At 41.5% G+C, this 18,100-nt stretch overlaps 2 protein-coding genes and 3 non-coding genes across 5 annotated transcripts; 2 read left to right on the forward strand and 3 right to left on the reverse strand.

The window, feature by feature from the left end:
* Nucleotides 1-1,278: 1,278 nt before the first annotated feature.
* Nucleotides 1,279-6,473, forward strand: LOC149280259 (sphingolipid delta(4)-desaturase/C4-monooxygenase DES2-like). The gene is made up of 3 exons (XM_089500694.1): nt 1,279-1,360; nt 2,781-3,523; nt 6,330-6,473. Exons 1-3 carry the CDS (start codon nt 1,279-1,281, stop codon nt 6,471-6,473), a joined length of 969 nt encoding a protein of 322 aa, XP_089356820.1.
* Nucleotides 6,474-9,276: 2,803 nt separating this feature from the next.
* Nucleotides 9,277-10,690, forward strand: LOC149280260 (DNA-directed RNA polymerase II subunit RPB9-like). The gene is made up of 6 exons (XM_089500692.1): nt 9,277-9,335; nt 9,606-9,660; nt 9,855-9,928; nt 10,205-10,279; nt 10,383-10,434; nt 10,628-10,690. Exons 1-6 carry the CDS (start codon nt 9,277-9,279, stop codon nt 10,688-10,690), a joined length of 378 nt encoding a protein of 125 aa, XP_089356818.1.
* Nucleotides 10,691-15,431: 4,741 nt separating this feature from the next.
* LOC149280261 (5S ribosomal RNA) lies at nt 15,432-15,550 on the reverse strand. Its single transcript, XR_016278235.1, has one exon. It is a non-coding gene; the product is annotated as a 5S ribosomal RNA (ribosomal RNA).
* A 944-nt stretch (nt 15,551-16,494) lies between these two features.
* LOC149280262 (5S ribosomal RNA) lies at nt 16,495-16,613 on the reverse strand. Its single transcript, XR_016278251.1, has one exon. It is a non-coding gene; the product is annotated as a 5S ribosomal RNA (ribosomal RNA).
* A 943-nt stretch (nt 16,614-17,556) lies between these two features.
* On the reverse strand, nt 17,557-17,675 carry LOC149280263 (5S ribosomal RNA). Its single transcript, XR_016278205.1, has one exon. It is a non-coding gene; the product is annotated as a 5S ribosomal RNA (ribosomal RNA).
* Between the last annotated feature and the right edge of the window lie 425 nt (nt 17,676-18,100).

The raw sequence follows: 18,100 nt of genomic DNA on the forward strand, positions 1-18,100 counted from the left end.
TGCAAAATGCGTGAGTAAGAAGATTGTCCGAATTTTGCGTCCGCTGGTGATTGGCTGCAAGGTTTGCACAAATGCGTCATAAAGTCACCTCAAATTTTTACGAACCCAACCCACTGCTACAAGTCCGTAGACCTTTGAAATGTTGGGAAAGAGGTTTTTTTATGTTCTTTCTATGCAGCAGGTGACCGAACAGGTTGAACCTGTGACAGTTTACAGGGCGTGACATTTTGGCGGAGAGTATCCCAGAGGTTTGAAGGGGGTAACAGGTTCTACCTGTCGTCACATGAGTATCTTATCTGCGGTCGGGGTATTTACTGTTGACGAAGGGCGTAGTCCATGCGGTGAGACAGGTCCTCCCCGTATACACCTTACCAGTTTACTTTCCTCTTTTCTGCTCTTCATTCAGACCAAGTCTCTCATTGCAAGCTGAGCTCCCAACCCTACAGAAGGCTGCAGGTGACGTACCTATACATTATTACGTAAACCTTACTACCTCTATGCCGTACGGACGGCCGTTCCAGAGACGCGGGCTTCCTTATGAACATTGCGTCTCGGAACCTTTACGATTTAGGATAATAGATTTAGATAATTTCCATGATTAGTACGTTATAATATCCGTAGTTTCAATCTTTTTGTGAATATTCACAGCGTACATCAGTAAATGTATTTTATTTGTTAATTTAATGGGATTTTATATATTGAATTATATATATATATATATATATATATATATATGGAGGGTCAGAGATTTAGATATACTGTAGAGTAAGGAAGATTTACTTTACAGAGAGGGTGGTAGATAATTGGAACAGCCTCCCAGAAGAAGTGGTAGATGCTAATACAGTGAGATAATTTAAACACGCATGGCAAAGGCACCCAAGACGAGACCAAGGACTGAATACAGTCTTGAGGTTTTTTTTACATAAGGAAAAATTGGCAGACTAAATGGGCTGAAGGGTTCTTATCAGCCATCGAATTCTATTATGGACATTCTACTGGTTGCTATGGTGATTAGGCAAATTTTTATACTTTATACCCAAATCGCTTTTACACATAACCCCCATTGTAGTGAAACCATAAGGAAGAGGAGATGCGTTTCTGAATGCTGATGATTCAATTAATGTCCGTCAGTCCCCAAGGAAGCCATATATGTACACCGTATAGAAACCAATTTAACATTACCATGGCATCGGGCTAATCCAACGGGGAACGACGCTCATTTCACATTATCTTGTTGTTTTCGCAGGGGACGCTGTCCGGCTTTCTTGCAGGAGCATCATGGGTAATAAAGTTGTAAGGGGTAACTTTGAGTGGGTTTATACTGACCAACCCCATTCGGACCGGAGGAAAGAGATATTGGGTGAGTATTACTTGAAATCTATAAAATTACTAGAGAAGTGATTTTTGTATCCAAAAGTAATATTACCCCACTTAGTTGAGTACAGCCATTTTCCCTTAAAGTCTGATTTTGCAAGCAGGGACATCACATTCAAATCTGGTTGTACGCAGTATGTAAGTGTTTGTGTTGCAATTGGTCACATCTCCCAAGTGTCCCTCATTAGGAGCGATAGTCCCTTTCTAGTACCCAAATCATCTTTTCCTCCATTGATGCCCCTCATGATAATGTGAGTCTAAATAAATTAAACAGAGTAAGCAAAATACATGAATTTCTTCTAAATTGTATAAATAGCTATCAGTAAGTCACAAAGTTACATAAATAGTCTTTGTAAAGCCCCGCTCCCTAGCCACGCCCCTGGCCACACCTCTTTAAAATATATATGCCCCTCTTTGGCCAATTGAAATATTGGGATGTATGAAAGGTCCGTTTATGTTGCTGTAGGGCCTTGCCAGTTACTTAACGCACTTATTATGTGTAATAAACTAATAAAATAGTTATGGGCTATGGCCCTTTACACCAAAAGTTGGACAGCATTTTATAAATATATATATATCATAAATTAGATCATAATAGATAAAACAGGCTTGCTGGAATCAGCCACTCCCATTTAGTTCTAAATTAATATTTTATTCTTTGGGATACAATTTCCTTGCAAAAAGGTGTATAAAAAAACAACATCATCCATGATGGGACATAAAAGGTTGTTTTTACCAGAAAAATAAAATGAATAGTTAATCTATGGTTTTAATAATCAAAATGTGTTTTGGGAAAACAAAGTCTGCATAGATATGGAAACAGTGGCATCTTTGTCGTGTAACATGAGTAACAAGGTGTGTTATCAGTTACAGGTGGTTGCCAAGGTATGGCAGACATCTTCACTTAACTGAAACTGACAGGCTTTACGGTTGCCGAGGGACACAGAGCCCGCCCCTCTACTTACACAACACACTACGATACCCATAATTCCCTTTCCCAGCCGCTGGATACACCCGGCCGCACGTTACGTCAACAGACAAGTGACATCAGAAATAAACTTACCTGTCATTACCTGATTGTACATGCCTTTAAACATCATTTAAAGCAAAAATAGGTCACCCTAATGTAAAGCCTCTGACCCACCCATAATGTGAATGTACAACGGCCGTTTCAATGGGACTTTCCTGAGCACATGAAGACAGATGACAGCTATATATACTTACCAAATTGTGGCATGTTAGGTAGTGGGATGTGGACATCATGATCCCATATAGAATAAAGTGATCACTTCAGGATTCTGTTGCGCCAGAACATTATCTCTTTTGATTGTGAGAAGTTTGGAGAAATGTCTCAATCCGTCTGTTAACACCCACAATGATCATTATATTTTACCTTCTTCTTTCAGCGAAATACCCTGAGATAAAGAACTTGATGGGACCCGACCCACAACTCAAGTGGATTGTCTCGCTCATGGTTGTTGTCCAGATTATATCCTGCTTTCTTGTCCGTGACCTGCCTTGGAAGTGGCTTTTGTTCTGCTCCTATGCTTTTGGGGGAGTGATCAACCATTCACTGACTCTTGCAATCCATGACATTTCTCATAATGTTGCATTTGGCACCAAGTGTGCACGGTGGAACCGCTTTTTTGGGATGTTTGCTAACCTTCCCATAGCAATGCCGTACTCCACATCATTCAAAAAGTACCATATTGACCATCATCGGTACCTTGGTGGAGATGGATTGGATGTGGACATTCCTACAGACTTTGAAGGAAGGTTTTTCTGCACTCCGCTACGCAAGGTTCTGTGGATCATCCTTCAACCACTTCTTTATGTCCTGCGTCCACTTTATGTTAATCCAAAGCCTATCACCCATCTTGAGGTGATCAATGCCTTAGTTCAGTTTTCCTTTGACCTGGCCATTTACTCTTTGTGGGGCTTGAAACCTGTGGTCTACCTGCTGGCCGGGTCCATCTTGTCTATGGGCTTCCATCCAATTTCAGGGCACTTCATAGCTGAGCACTACATGTTTTCGATGGGTTATGAAACCTACTCCTACTATGGACCATTGAACATGTTAACTTTCAATGTTGGCTACCACATGGAACATCACGACTTTCCAAGCATACCAGGGAGCAAGCTTCCTTTGGTAAGATAACTGTATTAAAAAAATGTATATATATACATATAGCCATACACACATAGGATGTATATATTACCCCTTCTTTTTGAGTTTGCCTGTCTCCTGCTCAGCTTATTGTGGGTCTTTGTTGTGTGGTTTTTTTTTTTTTTTATGTCCATCTCTTCCTGTCTCCCAAATATTTTTTTTATTTCTTTTTAAAGCATCTACCTCTTTCTTTGGGAAATAAGTGGCAGAGCAAGCGTGTATTCAATTTTCTGTCCTGAAGTTGTCTCCCTTCTCCACCCTCGGCTTCCCGATTCTCCAAGGTTGAAATTTGGAGGCATTATTACATGTTCTTTTTTGGTGTGCTACTGGTGGGTCCAGGGCAGAGCCTGGAATTCACTATGCTTTACAGGGAAGAATCCCCATATTGCACTTGCAAATTGTGGTACCATTGTAATAGACTGACCCATTCAGCCCTATTCATGCACACTTGTACTGACCATTCTTCATCACACTGACACAAACTCAAACACGCTGATCACTTTCATCCAAACTGATCCAAACACACTGATCACTTTCATCCACACTGATCCAAACACACTGATCACTTTCATCCAAATGGATCCAAACACACTGATCACTTTCATCCAAATGGATCCAAACACAATGATCACTTTCATCCAAATGGATCCAAACACACTGATCACTTTCATCCAAATGGATCCAAACACACTGATCACTCTTGTGTTATGTAACTTTGCTGGGTGCTAGCCTACTGGGTTTTGACGGGAGAGTGATCTGAGACTGTGGAACACTCTCCTATCAATACCGGGCGCTTGCAGACTCAGGTGGACCTGTGAGAGGAATCAGTGCCATAATTCTGCAACTTCACAAGCTGGAAGCCGGCTGTTTTACTTTCGGAGACATGGCTAAACTATTGGGCTTTGAAGTAAATGTTGGTGTTTGCAAAGTCAGTTTCTGTGTTGAGTTTCCAGTATATCTTCTGGCTCTTACTTAACATCCGTGTTCCTAAACTAACATACAACTAAAGCCAGCACTTTCCATAGTCTGGATAAGTTCCAACACCTCGGGCCAGCCTTTAGAATTGTTCTATTTATTAATTACCCTTGTAATTGTGTGTAGAAAAAAAGGAATGGTAGTAGAAAAACGCATTGGGAGTTATAAAAAGTGATTTTGTTGCAAAGTTGGATGATGACTCCATCAGTAGCTCTGGTAGTAGGAACCCGACACAAAAATCACTTTGTACACACAACCATTGTACTTGCTAAATATAATGTTTGTGCCTTGCCATTAGGAAGCTAATTAAGATAGAGCTCATTTTTGAGCAGTACATACAAACCATGGTTACTTGTTAACTAGTTTCAAATAGCAACTTACTATGTTCCAAAGTTCGGTTAGGGCCTCAGGCAGGAGAATGAAGCCGGACTTTGAATTGTATGACCAATCCGAGCAAGGCGAGCAAACATCTACACACTGACCTACATTGTGTAATTGTGGTGGTGGTAACCGGTGAATTAACCATTTTATGGGAAGGGCTGGTTAGTCCTTTACAGCTAAGTGCGCTGTTGCTTAATTCACAATGTTCCTTTTGTAACAAGTGGACCTCTTGCCGCTCTGTCTCCCACTACACCCTTTCTACTTACAGGAAAATTACCTTTTCCCAAAACCCAGTATTATTAGTACACCTTCCATTATTTGTACTTGTCCAGCTTATCTGAACATCTTTCGTTCCATGCATTTCTGATGCCCTTTAATTGTTCTCTGTCCATGTCACTTGTACCCATGACATTGTCCTCTAATTCCAAACGTATACTTGAGTCACAGAACGACAAGTATCCCTGTGCAGTTACTCCTAACACGTTTACTTGCATGCGAAGCACAGCTTTGTCGCTTTTAGAGTCAATAAGATACAGTCGTGTTGGCAAAACAATAATACCAGTATTTATCGGATACACCCTGGTGCAGACGCAGGTATTCCTTTGTGCACAGAACAATGAAAGCATAAAAAGTCCCAGATTAAAAATAAAATAAATTAATATATAAAAAAAAATCCTTCTGACCTTTCAACAACAATAGTAAAGGGAAATAATTATCTCCAAGACTCTTACGTACACAGGGCCGACTGTACTGGGTAAACATAATTACGTTTCTTTTTTAATTTTTTTGTGATGTTCAACAATAAACGTTATCGTATTTTGCTAAATATTTTTGCACTTTGGACCACAATGTGTCACGCTGCCAGTGGTCCAGTAATCTTCCGATGCATGCCCTCTAGTGTTCCTACATGGAGGCACCAACCGGCAGACTGTATACACCAAGTACATTGTTACTGGTCACAATGCAACTATTAATTTAACCCCTTAATGACAAAGCCCGTACATGTACGGGCTCAAATTGCATTGTTTTCAATGGGTTTAGGGACCGCCCGTTGTCCTTAAGGGGTTCTAATGTAGGATGGGCCAAAAACAATGGTGGACCGCAGTTCTCATAAACTTTAGGCAGCCAAACCGGCACGAGCTGCTACTTTGGCCATTCTTGATCTATGAGAAAACAAGGCAATGTTCCCAGGCGCCATTACTAAATTATTATAATTCCATAGAATCGGTTATCATGAACCTAGATTTTTTGAAAGCCACTAATCTTGTACCAAATTCACATATGCACAAAGATAATCATTTCAGAGTTTATCCATGGTGGCCTCAACAGTATTTGGAGGTCCCCCATAATTCCATCATGTTTGTCACAGCTTTTTTTTAGTATTCCGGTTCTCTTTCCATCACACCTAACCATTCTTCTCTCTTCCTCTTAGGTACGTAAGATTGCAGCGGAATACTACGACACCCTCCCGTACCACACATCATGGGGACGCGTGCTTTGGGATTTCATATTCTGCAAGAACCTGGGACCTTTCTCTCGGGTCAAGAGGGAGTGCGAACTTGCAAAGATGAACTAAAAAAAATAAAAGAGAAATTCCATATTTATTTAACTCCTAACAACTTAGTGTGTGCATTCTCAGTATATGAAGATAGCATTCTAAACCTTAATATTGTATAGGTCCCTGTATATTTCTATACAAAGTAATATATGGAGATGAGCAGGAATGGAAAAGTATATTGGTAAATTCCCCAAACAGTGTGTCAAATATTCGCATACATTATTAGAAGTGTTTCAAGTTTCATCCCTTTGTTTCACATTTACTTTCTTGATTACATGTATCTCAGGGTACACACTGTGCTGCTGAAATTGTGTATATTTTTATACTTATTGCAACTTAAATTGGATCTGTTGCTTCACAACAAAAATTACAGGAATCGATAATACAGAAATATCATGTGTGTATATAAAAAAAAAAATGAAGGCCATTTTAAAGTAATTTTAGCACGTTTATTACCCAAGGAACTTCAACCGCCTTGTCATGATTGGCTACGTAATTTGTATAATGTTTATGATTGAGAAAAAATCGCTAAACACTGTATTAGCCTGATTATGTGCTGCTTCTTTCAATTTAAATGAATTTTTAAATGGCCGAACCATTTGATATGATAGCCCAGACATACATATGCTCTATCGATTAGCGGAACGTTGTTTATTACTAATCAGTAATATTTCTGAGTATTCCCTTATGTTTCCTGCAAGAGAAGAAACCATAAAGGGATTATGTATGTACTTGAAACATTCATTTTTAATCATGTAATATATTCAGGCGTATGTTACAATAATAATTCATTCACACATAGGATTTCAAAGCAGCTAACCCTTATTATGAAGTGGAAATGCACTGATGTATGGTAGTATTTTTAAACAGAAATATGTCATTTTTTTGGGGGGGGGTTTCAACAAAATAAAAACAATATTAATACAATAAATATAAATACAATCAGTTGTGGAAAGACTGTTTTTTTCTAGACTAAACAAGCTTCCTAAGTAACCAAAAAAAATAATTTGATATGATATTCATGAAACGACTACTAAAAATTGACAAAATTGTGATTATAATTATTAAATACATTAACAAAATGTTTCAGTGTGTTGCCTATTAAATTAATGTGAAGCACAAACCCGTAAACAAAGGCGGAGCATCAGGTTTGGAAGTATGACATCATAACTGTGTGATTTCTACAAAATACCTTGGATCCCCACTTTCCTTGAGATTCAGACCTTTATTAGATTTTTCTGTAAAGGTTTCTTATTCTGTTGAATTGTTTAACACACAGGAGTATAAAACTACCGGTATTTGTAAATGTATATCTTTTTTCACGGCTGTAAATGACATAAGCAACTGTGTATGCTGATTCATTCTAAAGTCAATACTTGACAAAACTGAAACATGGCCATATTCAAATTATTTTGCGTACTTTAACAGTTTCACGTCAATTTGCATGAAATCCTCCGTTTACGGTTTATACAGTTGAAGCTAGAATAAACCTATCCAAATCTGCAATTATTAATGTTTCCATTACTTCCTGATAGAATATACATATATCTCAAGTGGCCATACCATGCCGGTTAAAAATATTGATTTTTCCATTTGATGATGGCCTTTTTTTTCTTTCTGAATAGTCCATATGCACTTAAATGCCATCTTATATTTTAGTGCTGCATGCAAACGGATAGCGGGATTGATCAGTATCGTCTCTGTACATCTGCTCTGCTTTCCTGCATGGAATATTTTCCATCCCTTAATCCGTTTTCAGAACATTTCCTCCTTTTGCTGCTCTCATTCCAGGCCAACGTAATAAAATACCGGATTATGGCGCATTTAATAATGTATTTTATTTACACTATTTAATTTTTATACACATTTTCTGCTGTTTCTTTACATATTATTGTTACTTTTATGGCTGTAGAATCCTGCGATACCCTCATACCCAGCAGACATTCTGAACTGCTAGAAAAGTGGGGCGTCAGGGGAGGAAAAAAGGGACAGAGGGATCAGGGTCCCTTCTAAACAGGGGGGTATGTGGGAAATATCCCTCCCTTTTTATATTTCATTACATAAATACAGATTGGTCCTCTTTACTTAATGTATCGGCCCATCATAATCTGCCGGATTTAGTTTCGCCAGATCCTTTGAATGTACGGACTGTAAGATGCGCTACGGAAATTGTTGGCGCTATATAAATAAAAGATAATAATATAGATGTATTAACCCATGATAAAACGGAGTCTTTAATTCAAGTTGTTATGCTTTATTTAACCAACATAAACAAATGTACAGTTACACAAGCTTACGGTGTCTCTGAGGCCTCTTCTCATTTATTTTTGTTATCTAAAGAAGAGCCCACTGAGGTCCCGAAAACTCATGTGATTTTCTAACTACGTGAACTTCTCTAATCTTTCATATGAGATAGACCGGAGTTGAAGCGAAGTTGTAACTTATTATTTATTTTGGAAGTAATCAGGATTCATTACAGTCCTCTAGTACATATTACAGGCGTCGTTAAGAACGCAAAAGCTGTAGTTAAGGAAATGAGCTATAAACACTCGAGACACACACCGAACATTTAGTGTTTCGAAAACTGTCCTGACTAGTAAACCCAGACAAATAAAGGCATCGATATATATATTTTTCGGTATTTACGGCAAGACGCCCGTACATTTCTTTAACAAAGTCAGTCCAGTAAAGAATGAGGTTTAGGCCTCTGTTTGGTGTTGTGTTTAGAACGTGGGTGAGAGAGGGACACGCTTTGGCTATATTTGATTACGTCACTTACTTCAGCGTCACGTGGTCGCGTCTACTTCCGGAAAAGTGGGTCATGGACGCGGACGGGTCGTACGAGCCGGGTTTTGTAGGGATTCGCTTCTGCCAGGAATGGTGAGGAGACGTGGGGCACAGTTAGTGCCATCCATAGGGAATAGAAATATATGTATCGTTATGTAAAGGCCACATGCCATGGAGAGCGGTAGTCACTGGGCTGTAGCCAATGGCAACAGGCGTTAGAGTGTGTGAGTGTGTATATATATATATATATATATATATATATATATATATATATATATATATATATATATATATTAGTGGTTTAGTCTCTTGAGTTTTGGTAATTGATGAATTTTTCATATATATATATTTTTTGTTTTGCAGCAACAATATGTTGTATCCCAAAGAAGACAAAGAGAATCGGATTCTCCTCTATGCGGTAAAATATGATCTAGCATTATATATACGTCGAGTAGGTCTAGATTTTGTCTATGCTTCAGTGAGCTCAGCCACCAGCATCTTGTCAAACATTCTTTATTCTTGGTGTTTGATGGGGGTTTCCTGACACTGGAAAGAAAGCCAGACCTGAGTGATCATCCCTTTAAACAGCAATATATATTTTTTTCTTCCTAGTGTCGAAATTGTGACTACCAACAAGAGGCAGACAACAGCTGTATATATGTCAATAAGATAACACATGAAGTGGAGTAAGTGTTTAACGCTTTTATGCTGTGGAGATTCATTATATACAGAGATTGTTATTGTAGAGACAGTTTTGTAACTGCGCCCATATATTTACACAACATGGAGTATATTTATTCCTTCAACTTTATGCTATCCTTCTCAATCACAGTCTCAGTTGTAGTTCCATAGTAGCTGAAAACTTATACCACTTACTTCAAGCATGTCAGTGTTGTTGCAAAGACTTATTCACGTCTCTGTTGTCATTAAGTTTGTGTTCTATTTTCATCATTGTTTTGCAGTGAGCTGACTCAGATCATCGCTGATGTGTCTCAGGACCCCACGCTGCCGCGTACAGAGGATCATCCGTGTTCCAAGTGAGTTAGACTGTAACACTGGCGTCTTTGCATCGCTTTCTCACTAACCTTTCGTTCTCCCTCTGTCAGGATTTTATCTAATAAACAGATTTTTGTCTTCCAGATGTGGACACAAAGAAGCAGTATTCTTCCAGTCTCACAGTGCACGTGCTGAGGTATGATGTACTTTTTATGTCGGATCACATCTTTGTATTCGCTTCGTAGGTCTGTTTGATTTTTTTATCTTCTATATGTAAAATTCGGCTTTGTTATTCATCCTCTTATACCTAGCTTATGCTATATTAAGTTCAGAAGCGTTGTACACCTAATACCTGTTTCTCAGCTAATATATTTCTTTTCCCTTTTCAGGATGCCATGCGATTGTATTATGTTTGTACAGCACCTCATTGTGGTCATCGCTGGACAGAATGAATGCCCTCTCTAGCTATCTTGTCTGTTCTTAGAAATTTTATGGTCTGTTTGAATAAATATTTTTTTATTTCAATTTTAAAAGAACAGCTTGTCTCATTTTATGTTGCGTCCAACAGATCAAAGAGGAGACTTGGATAGTGGGACTAAAGTCTTATATGATGTAAAGGGCTTTCAATTGTCTTCATGTTATTCAATCATCTTGAATAATTAGTATTTGAAGGATATCGTGGTGTTGGATGTAGCAAGACTCCTATTTCTGCCCTCATAACGCCGGCTCCCCGTTTTCTGAGATGCTTGGAGAGAACAGGGCTGCTGGGGTGGACCTCAATGACATGCAGGGTGTAAGTGTCTGCATTGGGGGATGTAAAGCCACAGTCCTCACACACGTAGATTTTGGAGCGGCGTTGGCGGTAAGCATAACTCTGCAGAACTCCGTGGATCTTGCGTAGATGGGATTCCAGGGAGCAACGCTGGGTAAAGGACTTGTCACAGGCTGGGCATTTGTAGGGACGTATCCCTGTAGGGTACAAAAGGTTTGGAAAAAAATAAATAAAAAACTAGGATGGAGGGAAATAATAAAAAAACAAACTATAGTCATAGTTCCCCTTGTGTCTTGTCACCTGTGTGAGTTCTCATGTGACGCTTGAGATCAAAGGTGTCATTGAAGCCTTTACCGCAGCAAGGACACCGGTGTCTCTTCTGTATACTGTGGCACTTTAGATGTCGTGTCAGCATACGCTGTAGTGGAAAGGATTTGCGGCAAGCACGGCAAGAAAATGTACCCTGCAAGATGGAAGAGGCAGAGGGTATGGAAAAGAATTCGTAGCTTACATTCCAGCAATGAAGGTGATGAGCACTTGACATCTCCGCAACATAGAAGCAGTATAAAGCGTGCTTAGGGCAGAGTGGTTTATGGCACCCTGGCATGCATTTTATCATGGACTGATAGCTTAGTAAATGTGATGAATGGAGCTTAATTCCCCAACAGAAATAAAACATAACACTTATTTGTAAATCTGAAATGGGTAAGAAATCTTATCACAATAGGTGATCTCTTGTATAATGGGACACCGTGTTGTATATTTTCTCATTAGAATGTTGACTTGTATGCTCTCCTACCTTGATATTTTTAGATAAAAAATAGGTTGTGCTTTACCATAGTTTTCTTCCTGTTTGTATTTTATCAATGACTCCAGTTACCTGCTTCTGTCTGTTCCTTACCAACCACTCTCTGTAGTGTGTACTTACCTCAGGTACTACAGCAGTGGGTCCTGCTCCCCCAGGTGATGTGGCCCAAAAGACATAGTCTGCAGGAACAGAACTTGGTCATTTTAATGTTATGAACATCCCAGAGTTGCTTTAGCCCCCGCCCCCCCCCCCCCCCACACACACATACTTTTCGTCATATAGTTTATCTCAACTTGCATACTGTTTAAAGAAGTTAGGTAGTGGAATCGTAAATATATAATTTATGGTGTATGTAATCTGTGTTCTGATATCTCTGTAGAGCCTGAAGACAAAGTTTGGAGGTATTAAGTTTTAGGTGTAAAGGCTAGAAAATGGGGCAATTACCCCCTGGGCTGCTTTGATTTAAAGTTTTTGGACCAATGCCAGCAGCCTTTTTGTGTGTTTTGCTTGCTTTAACACCTTTCGCCAACGGGGTATACAGAATAACAGAGGCTTTAGGTAGCATTCATACAAAACTGTGTCTTTTCAATGCAGTCTCTTTGGTACATGAGTGTTGGACAGGAATACATAGTTGCCAACACACAAAAAAGATTTCCAGGGGCACTTTTGCAACACAGCTATCACTTACTTAAAAAATAAAAGGGCTGGCTTGGAGCTTTTGATTTTTGTATACTTACATTATTTTCTTTTATGCAATTTAGAGTGCTGCCTTTTGCCATAATGTCTTACCTCATTATAGCCATAATCATTTTTACACACAGTCTTTTTTCATGTTTGTTTCTTCAAATAACACATTTTGCATTTAGATCTTGCTCCCTTTCATCTCTATAGAGGTGCACTTTAATATTTTCCCTTTCCCCCCCAAATACCATTTCAAATAAAACATTATGAATGCTTTTTGCCCACAAATAGAAAGTTACTGCCGGTGGTAAGTTCACATCAGCAGTTACTGCAGTAAAAAAAACCAAAAAAAACTTCTTTACAAACAATACCTTTTGTAGCAGATGGAACTTCATACCTGGGATATACAGGTCCCCTCTTTCTGCATCTATAAGATGCCCCCAACTGGAGATCCTTGTTATGGAGCGACGTCGTTTTACCAAGAATGAACGTGGCATACTGTTTAAAGACGTTAGGTAGTGGAATAATAAATATATAATTTATGATGTATCTAATCTGTGTTCTGATAACTCTGTAGAGCCTGAAGACAAATTTTGGAGGTATTAAGTTTTGACAGTTTGATTTAAGATATTTATAGATCCTCTGTTCAAGGTCTGTAAAGCTTGGATAAGCTTGGAGTTGAGTCCAGAAACAATCACTAAGTATTAGAAGCTACATTAAAGAATGGTCCATGGAAGCTGTGTATCTTGGTGTACCCAAGACGCAATGATTGTTATGAATTCTTCTTCCCACTGGCAAATTGAGAAGAAAATCCAAAAGCTCTTTCAATAATATTATCTGGGCGCAGATAATAAACGAGACAATGTAAGAAGGAAAGGCCTTGAAGATGAAAAGCAATCCTGAAGGTTTGTCGAATTGACCACCTTTATATCAGCAAAGCGGAGTATTCTTCCATGATCTCCTTAGCAGTAATGACTTGTTAATTAGAGATCACATAGAGAGAAGAAATCTCAGCAAAGTATGGATGATCTCTTATTTGTTCCCGCTAATTTGAATGTCCCAGGATTTTGCATATAGAGCTGGTCTCTCCTTTCTTGACAAACTGAGAAAACGGGCTCTTCCTCCCCATGCAAATCCTACAGAAAGAGGTATGGGAAGGGGTTTTGTTTGCCACTGAATGGAATTTACATTGGAATTCCCTTTATTTGTCACAACACCCGATGAACAATGATTGTATTCCCTGCATTTTACAGCACGAGGAATGGAGATGGATTATTTGGTTCGTTTATAAACGTGTATCAGACAATCATGGAATTAATGGGATAGAATTAGCTGCTGCCTCTCTCTCATTTGAATGCCCCGTTGACTTGTCCGCTGCGCCTCGTTTGAATAACAAACCATGTTAGGTGAAATCCCCAGTTTGTTAACCCCTTTCTGGCCACACTAAAGTCTAAAGCTATAGATATATCCCTGCAGCTGCAGGTAGACCTCCTACAAACACCCCCATCTACCTTATGCATGTGAAGATTAATTTTTATTATTATTATCAATTTATACAGTGACATCATATTTTGTAGCGGTGTGCAACGGTAAAAAAGAACATAACAAGTGGTGCATTACTTTCAGGAACATCCTCTGGCCCAATACTCAGAAGTTCACTTTAGGGTGCCGACATTCACTTTAGGTCAGATGCAAGAGATCTTTTTTAGGTGCAAGCGGCAGGATCTGTCGAGGGACTGAATGTGAAGGATGAAGGAAAGGTTTGAGTCACAGATGACCCCAAGACATTGGGGCTGGTTAGTGGGAGAAATGACTGTGATCTTAATGGTGATAATATATTTGACCCCATCGCACTTACTATCTTTGAATGGTTGTGTTTACAAACTCTTGATTTTCTGTAATGGAATATTGTACTACGCAGTTACTGTGAACATGTGGGGTGATGTGGGTGATCAAATGACAAATGTTGTGTGACATATCTTTAATGTATCTCAAATGCACAGTGTACGGGATGTACACAATTTTCTATACAATGTCCCACTGGGAGAAGAAGGGAGAACACCCCACTTGTCATAACTTTTCTTCTCTCTATTGAAAATGGTACATTATGTGATACAATGTTGTATTTATTTTTTAACATCACATATAAAGGGGAGACAAAACAATAAGAAATGTTTTAAAAAAAATGCGCCCCCCCCCCCTATTTTAGTCCGAATCGAAGCAAAGCATAAATCTTTGCAAGAATTAAGAATGTCTAGTAATCGGGCCCAATCTCGCTTAGCTTCCGAGATCCGATTACATCAGAAGTATTCAATGTGGTATGGCCATATGTTATAGAGCCCCCCATTCTACTTTTCTTCTGATTCTCCATTTTAAAGCCACTGTGGTTAGTTATTCATTTTAGTTTTTCTTTCTACCACCTCTTCCATAAAAGAAGAAAAAAGCAAAAGCGTACAACACCTGGTATTCCCAGGCAGTTTTCCACCAAAGGACTTCGCAAACCCAACACTGCATAGCTTCCGATATCAGGGTGGTATAGCCATAGGCGCAAGAGCGTCTCATTTTGCTGTTGCTGCTGATTGCCCCCCTCCTCCTTGTCACACAGGCTGCATTTTTAAGCCACCGTGGTTATTTATTCTTTTAAGGTTTTTTTTCACACAACTCTTCCTTAGCAGCAGTCCAGTTGCCTTTCGCACCCAGCTGGGAGGCTAGCATGCAGCAGTCCAGCAGAACTGCTAGACAGAGAGCATCGGTAACAAGAGCAGGCCAAGCCCTTCCCAAGTGTTGGGAGGCTAGAACACGGGTGTTTTGCGTGGCACGGCCAGGCGAGGTGCTAGAAAGAAAGGGCCTTAGAGTTTTGTTAGCTTCTGGTGACTCTATCGCCCTCTGTTGGTGGTGGGGTACGGGAGAAAAAAAAAGAGAGAAAAGCAAAAGCCTACAACACCTGGTATTCCCAGGCGGTCTCCCATCCAAGTACTAACCAGGCCCAACCCTGCTTAGCTTCCGAGATCAGACGAGATCGGGCGTATTCAGGGTGGTATGGCCGTAGGCGAAGGAGCCTGTCATTTTACTCCTCTTCTTCTGTGACGTGCCCTCTTCCTGGTCACACCAGGAGTATTTTTAAGACACTGTGGTCAGTTATTCATTTTCTTTTCTTTTTTTCTCCTCACAACTCTTTCATAGCAGCAGTCTCCTTGTATTTCGCACCCAGCTGGGAGGCTAGCATACAGCAGTCCAGCAGAACTGCCAGACAGAGAGCATCGGTAACAAGAGCAGGCCAAGCCCTTCCCAAGTGTCGGGAGGCTAGAGCGCGGTGCGTTTTGCGAGGCACGGCCTGGCGAGGTGCGCAAGGGGGAGATGCAGGCCCCACCTCTCCCCTCTCCCTGGACCAGGTAGCAGACAAGCTCCTTTGGCTTTGTGTGCAGGAGAGAAAGGCCGAAACGGGTACGCCGATGCATTTCGACAGCACGCAATTAGAATGGTCCGCGGCGTTACTTGCTGTGGGCATCGGGCGTAGCGTGAGGCGGCGGCGGCGGCGGCTGCTGCTGCTGCTGCTGCTCCTCCTGCTGCAGAGGGCGTTTTTTTGGATTGCCTTTACTAAGGCCTGGGACAGGACAGAGAAGGTGACAAGGTTCAAGTAAAGGGTTAACGCGTTCACGGTCAGCAAGAAACACATGGGGAAAGGATCCCCCCCGGCCTCCTGTATGTGCAGTTTGGCACGGCACAGACCAGTGAAGGAAAGCATGAAGCGTGCCTGTGCTATTTGCTGCAAGACAGCTTTGCGAAAGTGCTGTTTTTTGGTGCAGAGTATGCAAGAGGTACGAGCGGAGTGAGGCTTGAGGGCGTCAAGTTGCTGTGGGAGGCCAGCTGAAGCAAGAAGGAGTGAAAAGGGGTGCTAGAAAGAAAGGGCCTTAGAGTTTTGTTAGCTTCTGGCGACTCTATCGCCCTCTGTTGGTGGTGGGGTACGGGAGAAAAAAAAAAGAGAGAAAAGCAAAAGCCTACAACACCTGGTATTCCCAGGCGGTCTCCCATCCAAGTACTAACCAGGCCCAACCCTGCTTAGCTTCCGAGATCAGACGAGATCGGGCATATTCAGGGTGGTATGGCCGTAGGCGTAGGAGCCTGTCATTTTACTCCTCTTCTTCTGTGACGTGCCCTCTTCCTCGTCACACCAGGAGTATTTTTAAGACACTGTGGTCAGTTATTCATTTTCTTTTCTTTTTTTCTCCTCACAACTCTTTCATAGCAGCAGTCTCCTTGTATTTCGCACCCAGCTGGGAGGCTAGCATACAGCAGTCCAGCAGAACTGCCAGACAGAGAGCATCGGTAACAAGAGCAGGCCAAGCCCTTCCCAAGTGTCGGGAGGCTAGAGCGCGGTGCGTTTTGCGAGGCACGGCCTGGCGAGGTGCGCAAGGGGGAGATGCAGGCCCCACCTCTCCCCTCTCCCTGGACCAGGTAGCAGACAAGCTCCTTTGGCTTTGTGTGCAGGAGAGAAAGGCCGAAACGGGTACGCCGATGCATTTCGACAGCACGCAATTAGAATGGTCCGCGGCGTTACTTGCTGTGGGCATCGGGCGTAGCGTGAGGCGGCGGCGGCGGCGGCTGCTGCTGCTGCTGCTGCTCCTCCTGCTGCAGAGGGCGTTTTTTTGGATTGCCTTTACTAAGGCCTGGGACAGGACAGAGAAGGTGACAAGGTTCAAGTAAAGGGTTAACGCGTTCACGGTCAGCAAGAAACACATGGGGAAAGGATCCCCCCCGGCCTCCTGTATGTGCAGTTTGGCACGGCACAGACCAGTGAAGGAAAGCATGAAGCGTGCCTGTGCTATTTGCTGCAAGACAGCTTTGCGAAAGTGCTGTTTTTTGGTGCAGAGTGTGCAAGAGGTACGAGCGGAGTGAGGCTTGAGGGCGTCAAGTTGCTGTGGGAGGCCAGCTGAAGCAAGAAGGAGTGAAAAGGGGTGCTAGAAAGAAAGGGCCTTAGAGTTTTGTTAGCTTCTGGTGACTCTATCGCCCTCTGTTGGTGGTGGGGTACGGGAGAAAAAAAAAGAGAGAAAAGCAAAAGCCTACAACACCTGGTATTCCCAGGCGGTCTCCCATCCAAGTACTAACCAGGCCCAACCCTGCTTAGCTTCCAAGATCAGAGGAGATGGGGCGTATTCCGGGTGGTATGGCCGTAGGCGAAGGAGCCTGTCATTTTACTCCTCTTCTTCTGTGACGTGCCCTCTTCCTCGTCACACCAGGAGTATTTTTAAGACACTGTGGTCAGTTATTCATTTTCTTTTCTTTTTTTCTCCTCACAACTCTTTCATAGCAGCAGTCTCCTTGTATTTCGCACCCAGCTGGGAGGCTAGCATACAGCAGTCCAGCAGAACTGCCAGACAGAGAGCATCGGTAACAAGAGCAGGCCAAGCCCTTCCCAAGTGTCGGGAGGCTAGAGCGCGGTGCGTTTTGCGAGGCACGGCCTGGCGAGGTGCGCAAGGGGGAGATGCAGGCCCCACCTCTCCCCTCTCCCTGGACCAGGTAGCAGACAAGCTCCTTTGGCTTTGTGTGCAGGAGAGAAAGGCCGAAACGGGTACGCCGATGCATTTCGACAGCACGCAATTA

This window comes from Sceloporus occidentalis, unplaced genomic scaffold (genome assembly GCF_023333645.1).
Source record: "Sceloporus occidentalis isolate IW3139 unplaced genomic scaffold, rSceOcc1.0.p SCAF_157, whole genome shotgun sequence".
NCBI classification, from domain to species: domain Eukaryota; kingdom Metazoa; phylum Chordata; class Lepidosauria; order Squamata; family Phrynosomatidae; genus Sceloporus; species Sceloporus occidentalis.

Bases quoted from the DNA above. Each gene is read 5' to 3' on its own strand.
- LOC149280259 (XM_089500694.1), top strand. From the start codon at position 1,279: ATGGGTAATAAAGTTGTAAGGGGTAACTTTGAGTGGGTTTATACTGAC. The intron at 1,361-2,780 runs GTGAGTATTACT...TTCTTCTTTCAG, and splicing joins CCGGAGGAAAGAGATATTGG to CGAAATACCCTGAGATAAAG. The intron at 3,524-6,329 runs GTAAGATAACTG...TCTTCCTCTTAG, and splicing joins CAGGGAGCAAGCTTCCTTTG to GTACGTAAGATTGCAGCGGA.
- LOC149280260 (XM_089500692.1), top strand. From the start codon at position 9,277: ATGGACGCGGACGGGTCGTACGAGCCGGGTTTTGTAGGGATTCGCTTC. The intron at 9,661-9,854 runs GTAAAATATGAT...TTTTCTTCCTAG, and splicing joins ATCGGATTCTCCTCTATGCG to TGTCGAAATTGTGACTACCA. The intron at 10,280-10,382 runs GTGAGTTAGACT...TTTGTCTTCCAG, and splicing joins GAGGATCATCCGTGTTCCAA to ATGTGGACACAAAGAAGCAG.